Source organism: Juglans regia, chromosome 9 (assembly GCF_001411555.2).
Source record: "Juglans regia cultivar Chandler chromosome 9, Walnut 2.0, whole genome shotgun sequence".
NCBI lineage: Eukaryota > Viridiplantae > Streptophyta > Magnoliopsida > Fagales > Juglandaceae > Juglans > Juglans regia.
Window position 1 is genome coordinate 21,331,088 of NC_049909.1, and position 26,867 is coordinate 21,357,954.

The window sequence follows — 26,867 nt, forward strand, 5'->3', positions numbered from 1 at the left end:
TAATCATGAAGTAAAATAAAAAATTACTACATGATTAAGAAAGTATTTTTTAATAATATTATAATTTTTTTTAAATATTTAAAATGGATATGCTACAACCCCGCTAAGGGCTCCCATTAGGCTTAGCATGTATTTTTCTCTGTATAATTTTTAATTTATTTTTTATATAGATTTTTTTACACTTTTAAATATTTTTAAAAGATAAAATAAATTTAAAATATCATTAAAAAACACTTCATTAATCAGAAAGTAAAAAAATTATTAAAAAATACTTTATTAATCACAAAGTAGAATAAATATTATTTTTTATTATATTTCGTGATTAAAAAAATATTTTTTAATAATAATATAATTTTTATTTTATTTTTTAAAATATTTAAAATTATTAAAAATATCTATATAAAAAAAAAATTAAAAAAACAGATAAAAAGAAGCTACAGCCTAGCAGGAGCCTGCAGCGGAATATGTAGCATTTTCCTTTAGTAAACTACTCTTACCGCTACCGCTGTACTTTCTTATTTTTTATTTTTAAATGATTGAATAAGTATTTTTTTAATACTATTATAATTTTATTTTTTTTAAATATTAAAAAATAACATATAAAAATAATAAAATAATACTAACGGTGGCTGTAGAGTCCCCCTAATTACAATGCTAGGATATGTAAGTATATCTCAAGTCTCGTACATTTTTTTAAAAAATATAAATAAATTAGAGATTTACTTAAAAAATTATTATTTTTTAATAATAAATTTATTTGTTTAAAATAAATGCACAAACTTATACACTCCGTACAGCTATTTTGCATTTCTGAATTTGAAACGGTAATGCCAATTTTGGAAGGCGCACCTCCACGGAGTTCCGCCAAAGTCTTTAAACCTGGTTTGAATAACAAAATCTTTCCAAACTCATCATCTCATTGTAATATTTAAATATTATAAATATAAATATTTTTTAATTTTTAATTTTTAATTTTTTTATCTAATTATTATAATTTTCTTAAATTTATAAATAAAATATAAAAGATAATTCAAAATTTTTAAATATAAAAAAATATTATTAAAAAATAATATTATAATAATATTTGTATTCAATTTTTTATTTCTTTTTTTTTTTCAAAATCTCATAAAATATATTAAATTAAATCATTTTACTACTATTCACAAGTCATTTTATTATTTACAAATTATCTTATCTTATTTCACTATCCAAACCGAACTTAAAATTAAAAATTTGTTTTGGATCCCAAATATTTTATCTTCGACTTCGATACATATTTAGGTCATGTTTATGAGATTCTAAAATAATATTAAAAAATATTTCGCTTCAATAGAGGTAGTTATATAGTTTTGGATACACCCAGTTCGCAAGAAAATTTAGCGATTATTTTTAGGAAAATGGTTCCTTAATTTATAGTTTTTATTATGTTTTTGATGTGGTGCTATTATATGGTGCCACTAACTTATTAAAAAAATTAAAAATAATTAAAACACAAATATGAAAAAGGTAGAAAGAATCTAAAATATTACTTCATCTTTTTCTATTTTTGAGAATGATTTTATTTTAAATATATATTTTTTAATAAACATTATGATGAAAGCAGCGTTACTCGCTGTTACCCTATTTTTATAAAGCCTAACTAGGAAGCGTAGGCAACTGAAAAGTGTTAAAAGTAAAGGAATTAAATTGGTTGATGAGAAGAAAAATACAAATGCATTGATGGCTGCTTTATTCGTTACTTGGCTGAGGGTCTACGCTATCAACTTTAATGGAGTTTTTTCTCTGAGATTTAAGAGAGTTTGGCAGCCAAAGTACAACAGTACAAGTCTACTCACACGTATGTGTATACACTATGTGAAAATACTGTTGATAAATATTTGGCTAATAAAGACTTCTAGTATAAATCAAGTTTATAAAGTTATATGACTTGTTACAATACATCATATTATAAAAAATAAAAAAAATTACGCCTAAAAAAGTTATAACATATTATATATAATATCAGTTTATGAATTATATTTGCATGAAATATTTATATAAATTTAACACTTCTCAACGCTAGAATAAAGTTAGAACTCAAAATGTTAAAACGAGGTCCCATTTGGATATTGATCTAAGTGAAATGAGTTAAATTTTTTTTATGAATAATAGTAAATTGAGATGATGGAGTGAGTTTTGTGGGATACACCTAAAATCAGTTTAAATGTATTTAGATGTTAAGATGACTTTAGATGTATTTATAGAAAGTAAAAAAATATTGTGAGTCTTGCATGCAAATAGTTGTTGAATTGAAAAATATTGTGGATCCTACGTATAAAGAAGTTTTGAGTTAATATGAGTTTAGTGATTTGAGAGTTAAGTGTTTGGATATCAGACTCAACTTAAAATTAAACTGAACTTAATTGATATTCAATCCAAGTTCAACATCCATCTCTAAACCATGCATGAAAAAAATTGTGGATCCTACGTATAAAGAAGTTTTGAGTTAATATGAGTTTAGTGATTTGAGAGTTAAGTGTTTAGATATCAGACTCAACTTAAAATTAAACTGAACTTAATTGATATTCAATCCAAGTTCAACATCCATCTCTAAACCATGCATGTGTAAGGTCCATTTTAAAGTGACTAGAAACCAACCATTTTATATCATAGCTATATGAAAAATTAAATAAAAACCCTACAAATGGTTAAGTTGATTTTAGAATAACGGATAGTATTAACACCAAAATATGAAAATAGAAGTAAGGTAGAATTATGGTTCCTTAGAATTTATTTTTGAATTTTAAATCTTAACGTGTAAGAAAGATAAATATATAAAATCAATCTCGCATCATTTATAACCATCTAAATTTATTTATTTATTTTTAATCTCTCAAGTGACCTAAATTGGTAAAATAATAATAATAATAACAATCCAAATGATCTTGGGTGCTTGTAGTTCTATATGAATATCCAATAAATAGCCTACAAATTGGAAGAAATTCAAAAGCTTATAAATCCATTAAAAGCATGTCTTTATTGTTGGTATGCGTTTTTCAATCCCGGGTCCATATAGAGCCAACGTCCAAGGACCACTTGTGATTGGCTTTTTAGAGCATTAGTAGTGAACTCGGCAAAATTAAATTTTAATCTAGGAATAACTAATACAAAATAAAATGCAACAATGAATTCAACAGATGAACAATAATTTTAGTCACATATTATATCACTGGCCAAATTTATTGAACCCAATAGACTGACCAAATATTATTTTTGGACTAAAACATTATCTTTCCACACATGTTCAGTCACTTAAAATTCTTTTAAGTACGTGAGGAGATTAGTCCACAATTTATCATTAACATTGAAAAGTCAAGTCTGTCTAAAGAAACATTTTTTCATTTTATAATCTTTTCAAAAATTATCAAAAGAAACAAATGATCAAAAGCAATTTGTACTGCTTCAACTAGGTGCTAAACGGTCCAAAATATTTGTAAAGAGTAATGATACTTTAATACAATAATAATACAACCATAAATTTTAATACAATCATATATTAGTTGAAAAAATATGATCGTGATAAAAAAAAGATTGTTAAAAAATTTTATCCGGAACGTTAGAAAATTAATTTATAGTTTTTAATAACGAATAAATATTTAAATTATGATTAAAACTAAAATAAATGAAAAGTTTAAAATTAATATTTCAATAGAATAATTATAGATTTATTGAGTCTATTTTTGATGTTGTTAAAAATAATTAATTAAATTTATAAAAATTAAATTTCTAATTAAATTTTGCTATTAATGCAATGCTCCTGTAATAAGAAGCTATTTAAAAAAGTTAGCATCAAATTTCATATTTTTACTTTCAAACTTTACAAATATTTATTTAGCTCTCCACACGTCATCCTTTGCTTCTAGGCAGCATCAAGTAGCTCACTGCTCATCTTCTCATGAACAATTTTTTTTTTTTAAATATTTATAAATACATCTCATTTATTTTACAATTTAAGTGAAGTGCCAAACCCACCCACCCACTTTTATATATCATCCCAAGTGACCCGACCCATTTAGAGATGTCTCTGACTCCGGTCAAACCTCCCAGGTCAAGTCGGCGCACGTTAGCTCCGGTTCAGACTATCCCAAAGGGATGCGCAGTGTCTCCTGGCGAACCCGACCCTCCTCATCTCCAAATCGTATACCACCTCGAACCCCTGCTGCTGATAGTTCCCAAGTGTGGCTCCGGGCCCACCACTCAACTCCTCCTCGTCCCCACCGTTCATCAACATCAAACACCCCACCTTCCTCTTCTTATCGCCGTCCAAAAACTCGTAAAAATAATTTCTCCTGGGCAGCACCACACTGGATCCTTTCCCCACAAAGTGCAATGCCACGGCTGGCACAATCACTACCTCCTCATAGTAATAACATGGCCCGAGCCCGGTCTTGCCTTCCACCTCACTCGCCCGCTCGTTCATTCGCCCCACCCGGTGTTCGAACTCGGTCACCACCGAGTCATACAGACTCTCCGGCAACATCGTGAAAGTGGTCCCAGAGTCCACCACCACCCCACCGTTACCCCTTCTGTCGACTCGTTTCAAAGTTTCCGGCGCTGGGATAGTCTTCTTTCCCACGGAGATTGCTTCCAGCCCGACGCAGTAGTAGGGGTGCTTCGGGTTCTCCAGCATGGACGTGTACACAAACCCAGCTCCATCATTTCCCAAGCCCTTTTCTTTCTTGCCGTAGCGACCGAGAATAAGTGGACTCGGGAGGCGAACTCGGTCATGGTCGAAGGAGTGAGAAACCAGGCAGTAGGAGAACCGGTTGCCCAGCTGAGGAAAGAAGCTGGCGAGTTGGGCAGGCAAGGAAAGTAAGCCAAGGCCGAAGCCAGCGACCCCAATGGGCTCACCGAGGGTCGTGTGGGCGCACCCGAAAGTGAAATTTGGAAGAAGCAGAGAAGGATGAACTGGGGTGGGAGCGGACAAGCTATCTTTGTAAAGGCGAGCGATTAAGCTTCCATCTGCATAGGCATAGTAGAAAGGTGGGCAGTTGAAGGAGGAGCAATCAGAGGTTTCAATGGATTCTAAAGGACAGCGGGAAATGGCGCAGAGGTCGGAGGAGGAGAGGGAGGAGTGCGCGGCAGAGCAAGCAGGGGACTTGCATGAAACGGTGGCGTTCTTGTGGATTTTGGGCAGGGGAGTGGTGGTGGAGGGGTTGTACTTGCCTTCGCAGAGAATGCATTCGAGAGGGGAACAGGGGAACCAGACAAGGTCGGAGCCGGTGTCCATGTATAGGGAGATGGGTTGGGGAGGGTTGGAGCCCACAGTAAAGGAGAGCGTGTAGTCGCTGCCAGGAGAGAGTGTGAGACAGACCTGGCGGCGACGCTGGTGGTGGCCGTGGAAACGAGTGGCGGAGCGGGTAGAGGTGGATTTAAGGAGATGGTGGGTACTGTTGAATTGGGTTTTGGAGAGGGAGTGGGTCAGAGGTAAAAGTACAATATCTGAGAATGAAACAGAGAGACCTGTAAAACAGAGTATGAAACAGAGAAAGAAGTCTGAGGAAGCCATGAATTAGATTTAGAACCAAGAGCAGACCAGAGCAGAGCTATGCTGCTAATGTCACGGAGTTTCAAACCGTTTGGCTTTGCTTAAAGAGAGAGAGAGAGAGTGGTGAGGGGGTGCTTATAAGGGGAAAGCTTGGAGACGGGGCTGGGAGAGGACGAAAATTCTGGCGTCTTGCGCATGGTATGCGTATTATGTTTGAATTGAAAATTTTCTTGTTACAAAATTTTGTAATATTTGAATAAGTTTTTAGTGATCGATTTTCATATAATTTTGTAAAAATGATATAATCTTTCATGCTTGATCTACTTGTTTTCGATGAAGACAACACAGATGTAATAGGCTAATAGCGACTCCACTTCCAACAACTTGTGGGGAACATAGTTTTTAACTCTTAGCAAGACTGATTCTTAGGATGAAACTATACCATGCAGAAAAGGAATCTTATCGTTTTAAATCCTCTCTTGGCTTGGCCGTGACAATTTAATAAACGATCGAAAACTAGACTCTTTTAAGAGACTTAAGTTTGGGTTGAGTTTCAATTGGTGCTGGACCTAAGCCGAACTCAAACACCTATGATATGAAGGTGAGCTCTTCCCTTTTTATGAAAAGACAAACGGTGCGTTTCTTTTACTCGACGGGAGTTTTGAACCATCATCATTTTCCACAAACCGGACGGGATCGATAACTTGGCTAAACCCCACCAAACAAAACTTGTATATGGATCGATTCTTAACAAATCTACCATCCCTTTCAATTAAAATGGCCCCCTCCATGCGGTTAGGTGGATGTTCAGTACAGATGCCATGCAAGAAAAAGCATTTTTGCTTCACCCACACGACTATGATGGACTACCATACACGCGTACTCCTACAAAACAAATTATATGCATTGAAGAGAGATGGGGATTCCCTGAAGACATTGAAGATTTGCGGGTAGGTCTTTGATTTTGGGGCGGAGTCCTTGCTTGTTTGCCAAAATGGAGTGCCATTTTTTCTGATGCAGAGTTAGTTGCTCTAGTCCACCACCAACCCCTCCATTCTCTTTACTCCATCTAAACTCTGGAAAGGTGGTTTTATGGTGACGAGTCAAATACTTTTACCCAAACTACATCGAAGAATCAAAGATCGGGACACGATTTATGAGAGAGAGTAGGAGTCCTGCAAGCCATCTCCAACGTAATCTGGTTACACAAGATGCATGTGAGCCAGATCTATCGTGTTGATATGCAGGCTCATTTCACTTTGCACAAATATAGCATTGCGCATGATAATGCAATTTTAGTCGCGTTAACCGCATATGGTCCTCAACTCTTCTGTTGTATATTAATCTTATCTGAGTTCAGCAATATCAATGCCTAAATGAAAAGATCTGCACTGCAGAGGAATTGAGCTCAACTGAAAGCAAGATGTCTTGCTTTCTTGCACCTACATATCACTGCCCTACCCTACAGCCTGGACATCAATCACAATAGATCCTATTACTTTTTGGCCAAGGATGCCTCTGTATAGATGTTTGTCAATAAAAAGATGGGTGATATATTTCGCTAAATAAAATTAAAATGACAGTCCTGACAAATTTAATTTCATATAAGTCATACGCCAAAATGAACAAACCAAATTTCATAGAAGTCATGCGCCAAAATGAACAGACGATTATGGTAAGCATTACCATTTATCAGATGTTGATAAGATCAAACACCCTTGGGGTGAACGTGAGACTAGGCCAGCTGAAAACAAGTGTCAAACAAAAACACGGTTTTCCAAATACTAACAAATGTATCATTTGCGAGGTGCAACATCGTTAGTGCAATATCTCACAAAGCAGCGCAAAATATAAAATAATATAAAACTCTGGCAAGGATATTTAGCATTTCTGATGTTCATTGCGTACAACTTTATAATTTGTACAACAAGTACCAATCAAATAGGGATATCCATAGGGAATTGATTATGTTCATATGCATTAAGCAGCATGAATTACATATTTTTAGGATACAACCGCGCCTCACAAAATTCAACACAAAATTTCAACAAGACAAAATCTTACATTGGAATGTATACCCAAGCTTATTGGCAAAACCAAAATCTTTAATTTGCATGATGTCAACTAAGTGCGAGTGATATCAAACTTTTGAAATAACAGGTGGTAAAGGCTTTAGCTTCTCCAACAACTTCTCAGCTTCAAGAAACCCCAATGATCCCAAAGATAAGAATTTCACACATTTCCACCTGGTCAAGCTCGTAGAGAATTTAAAGGTGTTAGAACAATATCAACTATGAACAATAATATAGAACATAAAATGGGTATACAGTGACAAGATATACATACTAACCTGGGTGTGTAGGGTAGCGCCAGACAGTGAAGGTGTAGATGGTTAACAGAGTTCAATGGAGGCTGATGAAAGCCAAATCTGTCAAGAGGAGAGAGGATCTTGTTCTCATAAACAAACTTACATGCAAAATTACGGCTGACAAACAAGTTGACTTGCTTGAGCTCAGCACAAGACTTATTCAATGGCTTGCACGAGAAAACTTGAAATAAATGAGTAGAGAATGAGCGATGTAATTCTCAGCTCGACTAAGTTCATTTTGTTTGTAAAATGGGGTAAAGCAAAATTCAGGTTATCTCTGACCTATTTGTTCCTAGATTAATTATGCATGCTTAATTTTAATCAAACCCATTGACCTCATTTATTGCATAGAATTTGTTATACAAAGGATCACAACCAAATTTTCAAATCAATAACGTGTTAGAACAGAGACCATTGAAATCTAAAAGGTAAAGAACATAAAATGAAGCATAGGGTGATTAACGTAGACCAAATTACAAGCAATCACGTGGACATATAGATTCTTCACTGGCCACTGTTTTCATTCAGTACTATTGATTGTGTGGATTCATTTAAAATATTAGTAGAACTAACAACACTTCAACTGATAACAAACATATGATGAACTGATAACAACGTAGCTTCAAATCTGAGAATTTTCTGAAGCCTTTTGATGACTAATCTATCTTCTTTAATTAACATCAGATAATCTTGAAGGCATCTATCTTCATGTACAAGAGGCAATACCTGTAATGTGTACACTGAGGTGCATCTCGGTGTAACAGCATCTGCCCAACCTCCAACATGTGAGTTACTGGACAAAATAACAAACACAGAATATTACACTGGGAGAAAAGGGTGGCATATTAAAAGAAAGTATGTGCCACACTTGTTCAAACTATTAAATGAGGGCTATTGTAGAAGTTTCTTTACCTAAGGAGAAGTCTTCAGTTCTTCTCTGGAGGTCTTTTACAGTTGGAATGTGCTCCACAGGAATCACCAAGTAATGCCTACATAAATATCATCCCATTCAAAATGTCAAACTAAAAAGAGAAGTCGTAAGCATTGTAGTGGTATGACCGTAGGACTAATAGCCAAATTCCAAAATGGGATCAACATGGTAAACATGCTTATCAAGACAAACATGGCAGAAGAATCTCTTCCAAGCATTTTAGAATGTTGTAGAGACAATTACACAAGAATTGGAGGAGGCACAGAAAGCATAAGTACACTAACGGCAAGCAGCACAGATACAAATGAACAAGCCAAGATCAAAGACGGATATCCTTACACATTAAGTTCCCTCGTTCATTTCAGGCGAAGATTTTATTGGGTATTTTTGTTACCTTATCGATATGATTTCAATACATTATCTGAAGAAACTGACTAATAACATGTTCTGCCAAATGAACTTCATATACCAAAAACAATGGAGCAGTTAACGATAGCTAATCGAGGTACACCCTTGGACCAGTTATCAAAATTATTTACATTCAACAGAGTTAAATTTAGGGCTTTCCGCAATTGAATTTAAAGTAGATTAAGGGAAAACTCTCGTACAGCTCCAAGTCCTTCATAAATATCCTCACTTGCTCCCTCGCTCTCACATACACACATACTAGATTCACTCTCTTCACTTATTATCGATATTGCAGCAATTCCACCTTCCCCATCATTCCCTCGATCAAAATTCTACATGGGAAACATTGTTTTTTTTTTTTTTTTTTTGGGATGAGGGAGTTTTAGCCGAAAGGGGCCAAGGAAAGGGAGAGGGAGAGATTTGAAACAATAACGTTCATTTGAATAGAGATATTCCCAATAAATTGCCCTAGAGCATCGGATAAAACACATGAATTTGCACCTCCACTTCTTCAATCACTCCTATCATTATTCCAAGCCAACACCTTTCCACCAAATCCCCACCACTCTTCTTTCTAGACACTTCATAGAAAATCACCCCATCCAAGGACGTCCCGCATCCACAGCTTATTTTCATTACTTTGTTTGAATCTTAATTAGAACAAAGCCATCGCATAATATAATCAAAATCCCCAAATTCAACCAGAAAAACCCGGATTCTCACATGGGTCCCCATATTTCTTCTCTCCTTTACCACACGATCAAAATAAACAGTCCACGAAAACGCACACAAGGAGAAGCAAATCAATATTTCAAACATGAATCCACGAAACAAATGCAACTCGGGGGGGTGGGGGTTTAGAAGTCATAAATCAAAACCTGACAGCCGATGGGCTGATGTCTTCAAACGCAACGACCTTCTCATCCTGTAGAAACCCAAAAACTCAAATCAGAATCATACAAGTTTCTTCGCAACCAAACGGAGCAGAGGAAAAATAGAGGGGAAAAAAATGAAAAGGAGAGCGAGATGTACGCTGTGGAGGATGGTAGTGGAGGTGGATTTGCTGGCAATCTGGCAGAAGATACAAGATGCCGAAGCTGCTACCGCCATTTCAAGTTTCTTTCCTTTCTTTTTTGGCCCGAAATTCCGAATGACCGATGCTTGGGGTGGGTTATTATATATGGGTGTAAAGAAAGAAATATAGAGACAGACAGAGAGGTATAGAAAACCAGCCGTTGGGGGTAACTTGGGTTGGTTGGAAAGCTGGAGAAATTTGAGAATCAAGTTAAGTTTCCTTTGGCGTAGGACAATTTCGTGGAAGCAGCTCAAGCGTGACGTGACTTTGCGGTGTCACCACTTTGACCCCATTTTACCATTGCGTGACCTGACTTCGCGCTGTTTGACCCCATTTCACCGTTAGTGACAAATTCTATTTATCATTTTTACACCGCAAATTAATATATGATGTTTTATTTTTATCATTCTATTTAAATATAGTAAGGATGGAATATATTGGTAGTGGAATAAAGTAAGGACTCACTCGGCGTGTCCAAATGGGCATTCAAAATTCAAAGTCTTCTGAACACAGAGTTCAAAGTCTTCGTATCAAATTCGACTGAAGTGCGTCTCAACTAAAGTCTGAAGTGAATTCATTTCCACTTTGACAACAACTTCATCCATTCTAGAAGCTTTAACATTTTCGAGCCGCCTCCACAGTTCCCATTTCCAATTCAGGCCTGCGCACTATACCGTTTCAAATCATTATTATAATTTTTTTAAATTTTAAAACAATAATAATATTATAAAATAATATTTTATTTAATTCATATACAATTATCTCATTTCATCTCAAATTCTCGCAATCCAAACGTAAAAAAATCTCAAATATTTAAATATTTTATAAAATATATTATTTTTATCATTCTAAACTCTTAAAATTTGGTGCTGTATTAATTTTATGATTAAATTCTTTTATAGCTTAGGCCTTTGTGTAATGAATTATGAGGTGCACCCTTTTCAAGTTTGGTACTGGATCCGGATCGTTTGTTTTGGGCCTAGTCAAAGCCCATGATTGATTTATCTTTCATCCTAATGTTTTGAATTGGCCCACCTTGTTGGGTAGTTCGAGTTCGACAATTGTTGTATCTACGCTCCAGCCGGTGACCTATACTGTTAACAATACAACCAAGCCTTTTCAATGGCACGTGAAGTGTTAGAAATTTGAAGCAAATAATGATAAAATGAGAGTACAATAATGATGGAATAACATAAAGAAACCGACGAATCTGATGAAGAGAGACAAACATATACAGAGCCCATCACTTTTGCAACATCAAGACAAATTCCTTTGCCTCTCTACTGTCCATCCTATATCTTTCTAGTTTTTTTTTTTTTTTTTTCACCACGAGTGCTATTTTTAATGAGCAATGCTATATATAATCTTTAAATAAGGATTGCAATGCAAGTCTAAGCAATTTTTTTAAAATTTTTTAAAACTATAAAAATATTCTTCCTAAAATGATATTTTTTTCTCATTTAATAAAATGTCTACACATACAATTTTCAAGTGAAAACTACAAATAAAATTTTTCTTATTAATTTATGCGAAGTGTTCATTATATTGGTAGAATAAAATTAATTTTTTATTTTATTTTATTTATTTTTTAGTGGATTTGGAGTCAATCCATGCTAATAATGTGCATACATCTTTTAGACGTTTTCTCATCGAAGGCTCATTTATTAATGTACGTGCTGCTGAATTATTATTCTTGTCTGCATGTAAATGATATTGTAGCAAATCACGACATGTGCAGTTCCATCAGTCCCTATGCATTGAAGAATGAATTATTGAATTCTTGTCGAACAAGTACTGGAGTTTGGTTCATGTGTGTAGGTGACATTCTTCTTCTTATTTCAACTCACCTTGAGATTATAATTCATTCATTAGATAGTTATGTTATAATTATTCTCTCTTTTCCGGTTTTACTATATATTTCGGGAAGGAAGGGAAAAAAAAAATAAAAAAAATCCGAATTTTGTCACGTCCGATCGCATTTTAAGTAACTTGGTCCATCAACTCATCTCATCTATTCTATAATATAAAAACAAACGAATTGTAAGTCTAATTGAGATAGACAGAATTTAAGATGCACAACAAGGATAACTTGCGTTTCTCTTCAAAGACCAATGCAAAAGTTATGCAAAGTCTGTGCGTCATGCACATCGTCACACATGAGTCACACGACAAACGTTATATATTCCCTCATGCATTGTGGAAGCTTCAAGGAAGCTTCCTCCCCGACATTATTGTTGGCCCCGCATCTCATTGTTCTGTACATGATTAGCATATTGCATACATTGTACCATGTTGTTAATATTCCCAAATATTATATTGCATTTCTTAGGTTTCATTTTGTGTTCAACCACCAAACCAGTACGAGAGATCTAAATAGTGGAGGCTTAAATAGAAAATTTGATGAGAAGTTTTAAAGCTACAACAGATCTATAGCAATAGGCAAGCTTTTCCAACAAATGTAGATTCATTACAAAAGGTTTTGTAAGCTGTGTGAATAACTTGTAATTAAATTCTTTAATAATGAATGAATTTTCTCTGGATTAGCTCTATATATATATATATATATATATTAGTTTTTCTTTCGAGAAGTTCATCAAATGACCCCATTTTTGTCATCAAATCGTTATGTATTTATCTCTTATACATGTTTTAGCAACAAATAAATTCTATAAAATCAAACTCGTAAGTTGACGTGGTTTGATGTAATACGTTAAATTATATGTTATTTTTATTATAAAGTAAATATAATATATCGTATAAAGTTATGTCAATTTGTAAATTTACTTATAAAAAATATTTCAATGACTGTACCGATTATGTTTTATCTATTCATAATATGCATAATTTTGTAAAAAGGGTCATTCATTTCACTCAAATTAGCGATAATTTGGCATTGAGTTAAGATTTACAACATGGCTTGACATGATTTGGCTTTAGTGGTGCTATCTTTTGATTTCGGCGTCTAGCCATCACCTGCTGAAAAAAAAAAATACGTTTAGGATCTCAGTAAATTTTTTGAAAGATATAGAGCATGAAGGTGAGGGCTATTATGACTATCTAATAGTGGCCCTCACCTTCATGACTCACATGTATCGGTGTCTCACAGTCATGACTCACATGATTTAACTTTTAAGAAGAACAAATTGAGGAGAAGAAGAAGAGGAAGAGAAGACGTTGAGGAGGATAAAAGACTTAGAGAGAACGGCGGAGGGAGAGAGAGAGAGAGAGAGGATTCGATTTAAGATTTTGTTTTCCAAAATAGTGTAATTTTATTAATGAAAATAGTTTTTAAATATATATATGTATATGTATATAACTGCGGACGAAAAAGACCTAATGTGGGCAGGTCAAGGCCTAGCCCAGACCCTATCCCCACACGCGTGCTCTAGTGCGGGCCCCGGCACCTAAGCAAGATACGGTCTTTAGGGAGCTGGCAAATGGGTGATGGGGCCTTGCCGTCTACCCCTACTACAGGCATAAAAAGATTTTACAAAAATAAATTGACAAATTGATGTAGATTCATGTGATGCGTTAGATCTAGTTTCCAACAAAAGTAGTTTTACAATTTGACATATAATATTAACTCATCAAATTACATCCGTTTATAAGTTTATTTTTATAAAACTTTTTTGTGACTAAAACATTTGTTTTTAAAAAGAGTCGTTTTACGTATAGTCCCTTAAGAGGACTTCTTTGCAGTCCTAGTGCATGAAGTAACCAAATTATCCCCATTTTTGGACTTGAATTGACTACATTACCATTTTCTTCCTAAAATTTGCTTGAACAAGAAACGCTTCAAACTACCACGTAAATTTCCACAAAATTCTCTGGCTTCTCTCACTTGCTATCTCTCTTCCTTAGAGATGGTATGCTTATCTTCTCCATAAAGGGTGATGTCATAATCGGATGATCTAGAGGACACGAAATCTGAATCTAAAGGTGCAACATACCTTCACTTTTTTAGGCCTGGTATTTTCTTGTTATAATCGATCTACTTTTAACAAACTCACTCTCACCATCCTCATCATCATCATATTGCACTTTCCTTCTTGACTTAATATTCTTTCTTCATTTCTTTTTCAAATGCTTCTTTGTAATTTCAAATTTCCTCTTCCTGTTCTGACCTTTATGAAAAACTGGAATTCAAGTAAAATGTTATTCGTCCAACGGATGATTTTTTGGTTTAATTATCACGTGTTTTGAATAAGTTCTAGAGCAAGTTTGGGATTTTTTTTTTCTCTTTTTATGTTTTTTATTTCTTTGCTGAAACAGATCGACAATATATAAGAAATTTTTGCCACCCCATTTGAAAAGTATGTCGTAAGCTAGAAATGGAAAAAAGTCAAAAAATCTTTATATTGATTTCTACGTGCGATTTGATTTGATGTCAGTTGGTGGAGTTTATGAATCTTGATAATGTTTGTGTGATTGGATTTAAGTAATTGGGGTTTTGCAAATTTATGTCTTTTAGGCGCAAGAACAGATGGTGAGGGGAGGGGAGGTTGGTTGGAAGAGAAATTTCAACAGAAGGATTCGGTCCAAAGGTAAGGGTTCAGATGATTCGGATGAGGATTATATGATTTTAGATGAAAAAAATTAGGTATCAGATGGTTCGGAATAGGAGGATGAGGAATATATGCTGGATGGAGAAGATGAATCAGTAGAGAGAGAGAAGAGATGATATGAAAGTGAGTAGGCAAGGTTCAAGGAAAAAGACTTTGGTAACAATTTCATCTGAGAAAGGAATGGATTTCATCTGCTCGTTTCCGCTTTAACTAATGAAATGATACGTTTCATTTAGGCCTATAAAGCAGTTTTAAATAGAGACGGTAAATAGAATTTTTTTAAAAAAAATATGAATCAAAGTGTTGAAAAACTCGAAATTCCTCAAAATTGATGGAACAATAATAGTTTTTCCAATTGAACTACAAAACAAGATGAATACTTTTCTTTACAAATTTGGCATTTGTTAGCGTCGCTCAATTTGCCATTCCAATAGTTTCCCTTTTCCAAATAATAAAACAAAATCCTGACATAATCCGTGGAAAACTGTGTGCCATTCCCATACGCAGTCCTTTTCTGCTCATAAAAAAGATGTCGATCCTGTTTCCAATAAAAAATACCAGCCAATCAAAAAGAAAAGAAGAGAATCAAGAGCACATGGAGAAACTGATTAGGGTTGTATATGATATTTTATATATCATTAGTAGATGATATTTCTTATTGACGAATTAAGAATCAAGATCTCTGCAATGCGCTTCGTTTGCAGAGAATTATCTCAGAAGATATTCCAGAAAGAAAATGAAGGGACTTTATAGTTTCAACTACCAAACACGTAAAAGAAGCAAATTCGTCGAACATAAGACTTTAATTACACTTCCATAAATTAAATCATGTTTAGCGACTAATTGCCGGCAAGATCACCAAGAGGACAAAAACACCCACAAACAAAGCTGCAGTGCTTTAACAGTAATAGTCTGTAATACACCCAACTGAACGGAAATACATCGATCTACCTCCGAAAGATCGAGAACTCAAATCATCGCAGGAACAAGCTGCAATTCCATCGAATCAAGAAGAAAAGGAATTAGAACCACAATAATAAGTGATTTTCCTTATTTCTTTTACCATGCGCATAAATCTATAGGCGATCAAGAACTGTGCCAGATCGATAAACTCCAAATCCGAAAGTGTAACCAAAGCATAAGACAAAAAGAAGTGAAAATAGAGAGAAATTGAGAAGAAGATAAACTATAAGTACGGAGTTCGTGGTCGTAGAAATCCAAGTACGGCAATTACCTGGAGATGCAGCACTTAAAGTGCGATCATGGAGAGGGTGTGGAAGTTATCGGCATCCAATTCCGGAGCTTGTGATCGTGAAGCGTAGGTCACCCTCTGGTACACTAACCGGAGAGCTCGCTCAACTCTGGAGTTGTGGCCCAGAGCCGGCTCAGGATCGAAGGCAATCTGACCCAGTTGGAAAAAGAAGAGCCTGGCTGCATAGACTACGTCTATGTAAGTTCGACGAGCCAGCCCGAAACCGAAGGAGAGTTTGAGGAGAAAAGGCCAAACCAAGCTGGTTACCAAGGGGCTGGGAGTAGTGTGGGTGGCGGATAGGAGTTTGAGCTTGGCCAATGCCACCAAAGGCAAACCCATGGTGATGATGGTGTTTTACTGAGCCAGTGATCGGAGACTGGAAATTCAACTCTTTTGGGAACTGGGTCTATTAATTTGTGAAAAGGAATTGCGGAAATTAGTTGGAATATTGACTCCTGTGCGTGTTCAAGAAACGACGATTTGGGCTCCGATGATTGGTGGGGAGAATAGGCTGTGGTCATACGTCTAATGTGGATGGGAATTCAATTCACAATGCACACTGCCACAGCACTTACACACATATATAGAACCACTGAGCACGTACAGATATTTTCAAGCTTATTGAGAAAGCAAAAGTCGAAAATGAAACCAAAAGCTTATCAAACAGTGTAATCATAATTACCATTGTGCCAGAGCTATTTGATCAAAGAGGTCCCACTTTCAACTAACTTTCGTGCTTTCCACTGCCATTCTGTCTTCAGTACTCTCTTAGTGATAGTTTATTTTCATAAATTTTTTTAATTTATCAAATTTTATTTCGTCTAATTATTATATTTTTTTAAATTTTTATATAAAATAAAATATTAATTCAAAATTTTTAAATAAAAATAATATTATAAAAATATATTTTAATAATATTTTAATTTTTATTTTAACTTATCTCTTTTAATCTGACCTCTCAAAATAAACAAATCCATAATTTTTACTAGCCTCTTTCCCTGTGCATGTTTTTAGATAAGATAAGATGCTACAGGTTGTCCGGATTGACACCCAATGGTTTTTTAATCGATAATGATAGACTTCTTATTTTCTACAAATTATTTCTTATTTTTTTATATTAAAATTTTTTTTTACTTAATAAATAAAGAAGTGACTATTAATAAAATTATATATTATTTTAATATTTTCTTAATGATTAAAGATGTAAAAAAAACTTAAAATAAAATAATAAAAATTTAAAAATTTAAATACACTATAAAGTAATAAAATGATAATAGAAAGATAGTAAGCTTATCATTATCATTTTAATCAATCACTTTCTAGTGCTAAGGACATTAACCTACACAATTTGATTAGCACTAAATTTAGTTTTCTAAGTTTGTCTTACAGATCAAGTTATCTCAAGTGACTCATATAAAAGTTGTCTTATCCATACCAGCTTGCGGTTGAAACTTTTGTTTGCATGATGGACTAGCTTCGTTCCACAAGTTAGTTGAGTGTGCTCTCTCAACTTTCGTCAGTATAATATCTGTAATTGATTATAGAAATGGGGTAAAAGACTTTGGCAAACTCAATTTATAATTTTCAATTTTTTCACTAATTCATTACCTAATTATTATTCAATTACAAAAAATCAATATAACTTATATAAATTTTCAAACAAAACACAAAAATCAATACTACTTGTTAATGCCTAAAAATAGCACAACATGCCTAAAGAGGAAAATGAGTCATTTTTTGCCCATTACGGTGATTTGGGTTTTGGTCGATGTGGTTCGGATCCCTCGGTGGTAGTCCGATGCGGTTATACGGTATCCATACGTACATCTATGACAATAAACATGAAATAAATGTAAGGAAATAAAAGAGACAGAGACACAAATTTACGTAATTCAACATAATACATATGTCGACGAGAGTTTGGAGAGAGAGAATCCACTATAATATGATTGTTTTACCATCTATCTTAGTCTCTCATCATCGCTATATAATGAGAATTAGAAGTATATATTCTGATGGTGGTATGGTTCCCTCCCCTCCAAGTTGTATGGTTCCCTCCCTTTTATGTTTTGCCCCATGTTCATTTATATCATGTCTCCTCTCCTTTATGTCTTATTATCTATTTTCCTCCTAACACCTTGCCCTTCATCAACATTTGTTCTGTCCTTTTCTCTTCTTTCTCTCTCTTCATATTATCTTCTAGAGTGAATCATTTGATGAGCTGAGCTTAATTTATCTAGACATGAGATATTTTATGCCTTTCACTATTTTTTCAAACTTTAAAATAGAAATAATATTATAAAATAATTTATTTTATAATATTTTTATTCTGTTTCTTATCATTTTACAAAATTCAAAAAAAAATATTTTCGAATTATTATTGTTCACAAAATTTCGAAATATTTCTTTTTAAATATCCCAACATAACCCAAAAAGAAAAACTCTTCCTTCGATGAATAGCCAAGCATAAGACTTGTAATAGTCTTGTATAGGAAACAAAGGTGACAGCTAAAGAAAACAAATCTGGGATTTTCTTTTCTATTCATCAATTAAAAACAAAAAATAAAAACAGAAATGCTAAAGGAAAGTGTGTCCCGAAAGTGTATTCCAATTTTTTTATTTATTTAGTGATTAAAGAAATATTTTTTATGATACTATGAATTTTTTATGTTTTTAAAAAATATTTATGATGATTAAAAAAATACATGAAAAATAAAAAAAATTAAATGTATTTTTAAGGATACACATTCAAGACAAATTTAAATTTTCGGTAGATATAGTGTTGCTCAAATAAAAAGGAGAATGAATTTAATAAGAATAATGATAGGATTACTATCTTATTATTATCTATCTATTGTTTTTTTTGTATTTAAATTTTTTTTAATTTTTAATTTTACTTAATGATTAAAGAAACTAGAATTAGTAAAGTTACATATTTTTTAAATTTTTTTTTTTTCATAATTAAGGATGTTAAAAAAAATATTTAAAAAAATAATAAAATTTTTTATAATACATTAAAATAATAGGTAGATAATAGAATAATAAACCTATCACATCCCATTTAATAAACCAATTCCGGTCCGTTCTCAAATCCAGCTGAAAAGATAATTCATTAATTTTGTTAGGAAAGAGAAATGAGAATTCCCTTACGTTTGGACCCTTCGCTGAATTGAAAGGTGGTATGAGTATTTTCATTAGATTGATCAAATTTATCTTTAAAATTTAATTAATATCATATTTTTTTATATTTATCTATTTAATTTAAATTTAATCTCTACATTAAATTAGCTATTTACTTTTTATATAATAATAAAATATTATTAAATTAATAATTTTTTTATTTAATTTATTTGTATCACATTTTATAATTCTATTAATTTAATATTAATAATAATTATATTATAATTAAATTAATATTAAAAAAATCATATTTTCAAATGTCATTTAATGCTAATAAAAAAATTAAGATTAAACTTAATTGGAGTGAAAAATTATTATTTTAATATTTGGTGAACTAATTGTGGTTCTCTATATTTGACTAATTACTGTAGCAGAAATTCAAATTATTTTAGAGATGACCAATCCAATATAGAGTCTTTTTGATACAAACTATTTAAATTTTAACTAATCTCTTCATTTAGCTAAACCAATGAGGATGCTAATGCACTTAAATATGCATATGATTGGTTCAAAAATTAGCAAATAGGTTCCGAGTAGATATTTCTTTATCAGGAATATGTCCTGTACACAATTTAATTTTGTAAGTTACTTTTTTTTAAAAATTATTTTTATTATAAAATAGATATGATATATTATATAAAATTATATTTATTTTTATAATTTTTTTTTTTGTAATAGTAGCACTATAGTCTCTTTGTAAGGAATCAAACCGCATAATAATAAAACATCCTAATTAGAAAGAAACTGGATAAATAATAAATAGAGTTATTCTATTCATGATTTCTACACCACATATCTGTTATAAAATATATATATATATATATATATATATATATGAGTGGTGAGTATAATTTTTCTAATAAATAACATCATAATCAAAACTATAAGTAACTATCTACCAAAAAACCCATGAATAACAGTAAAAATAATTTGCCAAGTTTTTCTTTCTTTATTCCTCTAATTAGCTGGCAGTTCCATGAAAATTCTAGAAAATTAGATTTCTGCTTATGTGGCGATATATATAAATATATAAAATATTAAAAAAAAAAAACCGACCACCTTTGTGTTTACTTTGGTTAAACTTTATGTTCCTCACTGCATATTGCATAATACCAATGGAGTCCAGATAGAGAACGGCCCACCAGCCCCGATCAAATTAAGCCCGCGATTTATGTTTACCAATACTGTCCCCACTTTTATCAATAAATATTTCTGAGAAAATATAATTTTTATTTTAAGTTCTTTTATAATTATAATGAATTATACAAATAATCTTGGTGCGTTCCGAGAAAAAACAAAACAAGCCTGATGTGTTGACATGATACCAAGACTAGAAGCAAAATTTTCTTTAAACTTATAATAACAAAAGTATTTGTATAGAATTTACGTTTAATAAGAACCTTATGCAAATTAGATCATTTATACCTTCTAGGCATAAGCTGGCATATCAATTTTATTTTTATCAAATATTAAAATGACTTTGTCTACACTGGATTAATCTACTAAATTATAAATTAAAAAATAAAGGGGTGGTCAACCACCTATGAGTAGGGATGTAACCAGTTTAGTTTTGGAAAAATCTTGGAACCAAACTAGTATATACTAGTTTTAGAAATTTAAAAATCGATATGGATTGATTCATCACCAAAACTAAAACTTTCAATTTTTCCAATTTCGGTCCGGTCTGATTCAGTTTTCTGGTTTACCATTTACATGTGTAACATTATATATGTTTAATATTATAATTTTTTTAATATTAAACTTAATTGTGAGAATTTAGTATTTATTATTAACAATTACTAATTCTTTAATGCTCAATTATAGTAGTATAATATAAGTAGTGTAATATATTATATAAGTAGTGTCTAATTTATTAGTGAGATTAATAAACTTGAATAATAAGATTAGGATTTTGTATTATATTAATTAAAAATATAGCATATAATAATATAAAAATTATATATAATATATAATATAAAAAATTAAAAATATATATGTACCAGTCTGGTTCGGTTTAAACCGGTTTTCAAAATATGAAAATCGATACCGTACTGATTTAGGACTAATTTTCATTTTTAAGAACCGGTACCACACCGGACCTGTTACAAACCGAACCGAACCTATCGGTTCGATCCGATCCATTCAAGTTCAATCGATTTTTCAATTTTTTCTTACACCCCTACCTATGAGGTGGTCTAGTCACCATTGGTGCGGGGTGGCGAGATCCACCTCGTCATGCCACCTAAGGGGTAGTGGACACCACCTCTAGAGTGGCCGAGCTGGTCGCGAAGTTAGTTTTTTTTTTAAAAAAAAAATTTACTCATCATTCCTACACCATACACTCGCTTTTATGTGTTACATTTTTAATTTTTTTTCTTTAATAGGTGTATGATGTAAGAATGATGAATAGAAAAATTATTATTTTTAATTATTATTGTTATTTTTAATTGGAAAAGTAATCTAATATGATTTATTTATTTATTTTTCAAATTTGGAGGCTGCAAAATGCTCTCACTTGCAAATAGAAGAAAGAGGCCACTTTCTCATGGCAGATTTGGAACATCAAAGAAAGATGAGGAACAACAATTTCGCCGTCTAACCCATCGGCACCTCCAAAACAAACAAACAATGAACAATCAACTAAACCCACTTGTCCAAGTCAACAAGAAGCAAAACCCTTCAATCGGAAGGCGCCCACTTCTCTCTTTTTCCTTAATAAATCCTTCCAAGATACAACAATCTCCACCTCTCGAACCCTAATCTCTCTCTCTCTCTCTCTCTCTCTCTCTCACACTGACACCCATCTTCTGCTGTGTCTCAAAACCCATGTCACTTCACTCCGATCCTTTTCTTTTCACTCTACTCAGACTATACATCTCCTTTAAATTCCCAAAGGCCCCCCTTAATCAATCTTCCTTGATCCAAGCTGAATGTTCTTCTTCCTCATGAAACAAAGCTATGAACTTTATTATATCGTCCCTTTTTATTCTTCTAGTCTCCCTCCCGCATTCAAGCTTTGCTTTGACAAAACTTGAAGGTACGTAATCTCTCTCTCTCTCTCTCGTATCTGTCTCTTTTATTTTCCACTGATTGCTTGATTTCTAAAATCATTTTTAGATGCTGGAGTCAACAAAATGAGAGAATTTTCAAGAAATGCTAAGGACATGGTCAGCATGTAACGCCCTTTACAGTTCTTTCAATTCATCGTCTGCAATATCAATGTCTGATCTCTTATGCTCTTCCTTTTCATTTCAGTCTTTTGCTGGAGGAGATCAAGTCCAAAGAAAAGTTTTGCATGAAGTACATTCAGGAACCAATCCTATTGGTAATTCCATTCCGCAGCAAAGGATACCCAAGTTAAGAAGGAGTAGTCCTTAAAATTCTGTGTCTCTTTCACTATTTCTGCTATACAAAGTTTTTTTTTAGCTGGGATATGATTGTTATACGATTACAAATGATCTGCAGTTGACTTTTCAGTAATTAAAAGGCTTTAATTTGTCAATGTGAACTCCATGATTAGGATGGAGAAAGTTTGATATAAATGAAACTATAAGGATTTTTTTTGTTTGTTTGTTTGTTTGAGATCATATGAAGATATTGTTATTCATGTGAGGGAATATTTCCTCAAACTATTCACAACAATGCTGAAATAAATCTCATTGCTCCACATAATTTTATGCAGTTCCAATGTATCGATCCCTCCCTAGCTATACACCAGTCCATTTCCTTCGCAGATTCAACAAACTATAGAACAGAAATAATAAAAATTGGGGATATTAGAGACTATATGTTGTGGAACATCATAGGACGCATCATGTACATGCAGCTAGCTCGATAATCTTTCCTGTACTTCAGCAAGTTTTCGTTCACACATTACATTTGAAAATGCTTTTACAAGTAGTACTTCTGGAAAGTTAGAAAGCATCTATTTATTAAAATGCCTTTTTCAAACTTCTTCCTAAAGCAATTACTGCAAATGCCACAGCTTGGAGCTAATGTTTTTGCCTACGAAGGTAAAAAAAATGGTGGAGTTTAGAATAATATGGTCGTGGAGTTGTACGCAGCAATCATTATTAGCGCAACGTATGTAGTAAATAATTTTTAATAATGATTAGATATAAGATGAGTTGTAAAACAGTTATAACTATTATCGTCGGGCGGCGGAGGTCATATTTGCATGTCCATTATGATCAATGATTAAATTCATCATATCTTAGTTGAATGGAATAGATATGAGGTATGGAGAGCTTGTAATTTGTTTTGAAAAAATATCATTTTATAAATTGACATAATTTAATGTAATAATATTATATTATAAAAATAAATTTATGTATTATATTAAATTATAAATTTATTTTTATAAAATGATTTATAGGTGTAGCACTTGAAAAGAGAGAATCAAGGCTAGTGAAGTGGAAGACACGTTCTAAACAGGGAGTCAAGAAAAAAGAAAAACTTGTTCATGGTGAAGCAAAAGAGTTAAAATTATAAAGTCGAAAAGATAGGAAGAAAGCAAGATTTGACTTAATGCATGTGATATTAATTGAGAATCTTTTCCACAGACATGAGATGAAATGACATCTGATATATATAAAGGCAAGATTTTCTTGATCCAATAACATCTCACGATGGGAACGCATTAGAAAAAAAAATAAAAGCATATATTCAAAAGCATATATAGATTGTTGTAAAGTTCATAGAAAAGTAGATTTAGATGTTATTGATGGTGTCTTTTGGGGGGGAAATAGTCTTTAGATATGATTTAAAGATGCTACGAAATTTGTGCTAATGGAAAACATAGTCGAAAGAAGGTGATTCGTGAATATTGATTTTATCGAAAAACTTGAATATTGACATTTAACGTACGGCAATTGAAATTTTCTTTTGCATTTTCTTGACCATACCACATTCGTGTATCTTTCTGATGTAAAATGAAAGCTTTACCTTATTACAGAAAATGTTGTTTGGTAAAATAATTCTATTTAAAAGTTTTTATACTATATATCATTCGCGTGACATAATTTAATTTAAAAGATAAATTTTAAATTATATAAGTTAAATTATAAATAATATATATTGTAAAGGTTTTTCAATAGTAATTATACTTTATTTAGTAACATCAAATGCCACTACTGATCAGCTTGCGTTCAAATGGCCCATCACATACTTACAGCTCATGTCTAAAATAACATGTTTAGCACAATGATAAACTCACCAATAAAATCTTTCTAGAGTCACCGATTGGTGTTTTTTTCTATATTCTTTAATGATATTGTAATTTTTTTAAAATGTTTAAAACGATAAAAAAAAATACATAAAAAAAAAATGATCTTATCAGTAAGCAGTATTGGGACCTACTCTCGATGGCCCTAGCACTACCCTTAGCACTATATCGACCATCAACCAGGAATGACGGATCAAGAGATACCATAGGCAGTGCACAGATCAATTTGATGGAAGGAAAATTAAATACATATAATTATTTTTACAACTCTCTACACAATTCTGTTTGGAACATGTTATAAAATAATTTATAAAAATATTATTATTTTACAAAAATATTATCAATTTAATATAAAGAGTTATAAAAAAATAAAAAATAAAAAATAAAAAAATTATATGTGTATTATTACTCTTGAAAGATGAAATGATGTGGCAGTGGGCTAACGTGGATGAAAGATGGTACTATTATATGAGCAAAATCAAACAGCTTTAAGTTAATGTGGCAGTACCAGTCGTACTGTGCCACGTCATTATATTGGAATTCGTCCGGATATCATTTTGTACCTTATCAGTACTCATACCGTCACTCATTTCATGCCAGAGGGACGATGGAAATTAGAACATTTTATTTCTCTTTGAAAAATATAACTTTCAAAGAACTTCACAAAACACATGCCTAAACCTGAGCTTTATTTCTAGTTGGGAGGATCTTTCTCCATTTATTTACTATTTTTTAGAGCAGTTATACAAACAACAAATGTATAAAAAAAGCATCTCTCCTAAAGATATATAGCCTGATTAGCATAAATCTCTAATTTTTAAAATAGACGTCTTGAATTCAAAACTTCCATTTCCAAATGTATTAAAAAAAATACTTTTTATTTTAGCGAAACTAATAAATTCTCTCAAACATGACAGGAAGAACACTAGCACCCAAGGCCAGCAACCTCTTTCCATTCTCAACCAAGCCACCAGCAGTCCCACAGTCGGTCCACCTACAAGTGGGACAAACATCCGTAGGACACCATGAAATCTCGTAAACATTATATCCGACACCACCTTTCGATAACCGGAAGTAATTGCCGACGCTGAGTCCGCTTTGGCTTTCTCCGGTGACAATCAATATCTTTCCAGTATCAGGGTCTGTCTCGCCCACCAACCATGCAGTCGACTGCACACACTTTGTGGTAGCTGAGAATGCAACTCTGAAGTCGCTAGCCTCCCTAATCACACTCTCTTCTTCATAGAAAGGTGTGAAAACGACAGGAAGGCCTTCCAATCCCGAAACATTTTCTTGTCCAACGTACAATGGGCAGGAGCCATTTCGATCAATCAAGGTGAAACGACCGCCGTGGTCGGTTATTGCGGGATTGATGTAGTATTCTACACCACGTTCAAGAGGACGTCCTGCGCTGTCGAGCACTGGAGTGCGAGAGGAATCAGGTTGGGCTACTGCTGATATGGCCATCACCAGCCATATGTAGCCAATGCTGCCAATCAATCCCATCGACCTCATTTCGAGTTGTCTCCGACGACAAAAGTAGATTTGCTAGTTAAGGAAAAATGTATGGGATTCTATAATCTGTGTTTGTAACTCGTATTTGTATTTGTATTTGTATTTATAGGATTTGGTGGGGGCTGGATTGAGATGAGTCGTGGAAGGGCGATGGATGGAAAAAGTCCAGGAATCCTATCCTAAGAAGAATTACGTGCACCTTACGGGTGGTATTAGTAAGACTAAAACGGTGAGAGCCAAGAGTTCTGGCAACCATCACTTTGGAGATGGTCGTTTATGTACAACACAGTTCTCTGGTAGCAAAATTGTATTTGCAATGATGATGATGACGACGACACACTATTAGAAGTTGAACCCACAAAAAAAAGGTGCAGAATATGTCAAAACCTAGCCATACACAGCTTCGGGACTTCAAATAAATGCAGCTGGGCCACTTATTTTGAAGCATGGAATTGAGTTCAAGTTACCGATCCACACATATAGGCGTCAAAGACACTACAAATTTACATCTATTAACTAGTCTCAGACGGAAAAGATCACTTCACATAAAAAAGATAAAACAATTAAATTCTCAATCTAATTTGGAAAGGATTCCTTCACATGCATCTATCTCTTTTGCCCACTAAGATTCTCAAACATGGTTGGCGATATGGACTTAAATAGAAGATCAAAATCTGAAAGCGGGGAGAGTTGTTTGGGTCTTTTGCATTAACGAGTTCAAACTGGGCAACCAGCGCTTAATTATCGGCCATGAATTTAGATTTCACAACGATTGCACTGAAGATATGTAGCCAAAACAAAAGTCACAATATAGTAGGTCTG

At 33.1% G+C, this 26,867-nt stretch overlaps 3 protein-coding genes and 1 long non-coding RNA gene across 4 annotated transcripts; all 4 read right to left on the reverse strand.

Annotated features, from left to right (window-relative positions):
- Positions 1-3,818: 3,818 nt before the first annotated feature.
- On the reverse strand, positions 3,819-5,838 carry LOC108985329 (probable aspartyl protease At4g16563). The gene has a single exon (XM_018957592.2). The coding sequence runs from the start codon at positions 5,546-5,548 to the stop codon at positions 4,103-4,105; it is 1,446 nt and encodes a 481-aa protein (XP_018813137.2). The 5' UTR covers positions 5,549-5,838; the 3' UTR covers positions 3,819-4,102.
- Positions 5,839-7,376: 1,538 nt separating this feature from the next.
- On the reverse strand, positions 7,377-10,571 carry LOC108985353 (bifunctional adenosine 5'-phosphosulfate phosphorylase/adenylylsulfatase HINT4). The gene is made up of 6 exons (XM_018957629.2): positions 10,267-10,571; positions 10,113-10,159; positions 8,808-8,884; positions 8,622-8,688; positions 7,878-7,955; positions 7,377-7,773 (listed from the first exon to the last, which is right to left on the reverse strand). The coding sequence occupies exons 1-6, from the start codon at positions 10,342-10,344 to the stop codon at positions 7,668-7,670; spliced, it is 453 nt and encodes a 150-aa protein (XP_018813174.1). The 5' UTR covers positions 10,345-10,571; the 3' UTR covers positions 7,377-7,667.
- A 4,899-nt stretch (positions 10,572-15,470) lies between these two features.
- Positions 15,471-16,658, reverse strand: LOC108999681. Its single transcript, XR_001997545.2, has 2 exons — positions 16,109-16,658; positions 15,471-15,864 (listed from the first exon to the last, which is right to left on the reverse strand). It is a non-coding gene; the product is annotated as an uncharacterized LOC108999681 (long non-coding RNA).
- An 8,606-nt stretch (positions 16,659-25,264) lies between these two features.
- LOC108985335 (kunitz type trypsin inhibitor 104-like) lies at positions 25,265-26,340 on the reverse strand. Its single transcript, XM_018957596.2, has one exon. It carries the CDS (start codon positions 26,043-26,045, stop codon positions 25,422-25,424), a length of 624 nt encoding a protein of 207 aa, XP_018813141.1. The 5' UTR covers positions 26,046-26,340; the 3' UTR covers positions 25,265-25,421.
- Between the last annotated feature and the right edge of the window lie 527 nt (positions 26,341-26,867).

What these genes read in the sequence shown, in the direction of transcription:
- LOC108985329 (XM_018957592.2), bottom strand. Translation starts at nt 5,548, where the DNA reads ATGGCTTCCTCAGACTTCTTTCTCTGTTTCATACTCTGTTTTACAGGT.
- LOC108985335 (XM_018957596.2), bottom strand. Translation starts at nt 26,045, where the DNA reads ATGAGGTCGATGGGATTGATTGGCAGCATTGGCTACATATGGCTGGTG.
- LOC108985353 (XM_018957629.2), bottom strand. Translation starts at nt 10,344, where the DNA reads ATGGCGGTAGCAGCTTCGGCATCTTGTATCTTCTGCCAGATTGCCAGC. An exon ending in AACTGAAGACTTCTCCTTAG is followed by an intron (nt 8,689 to 8,807) that starts GTAAAGAAACTT and finishes TATTTTGTCCAG; the next exon opens with TAACTCACATGTTGGAGGTT. An exon ending in GCGCTACCCTACACACCCAG is followed by an intron (nt 7,774 to 7,877) that starts GTTAGTATGTAT and finishes GAGCTTGACCAG; the next exon opens with GTGGAAATGTGTGAAATTCT.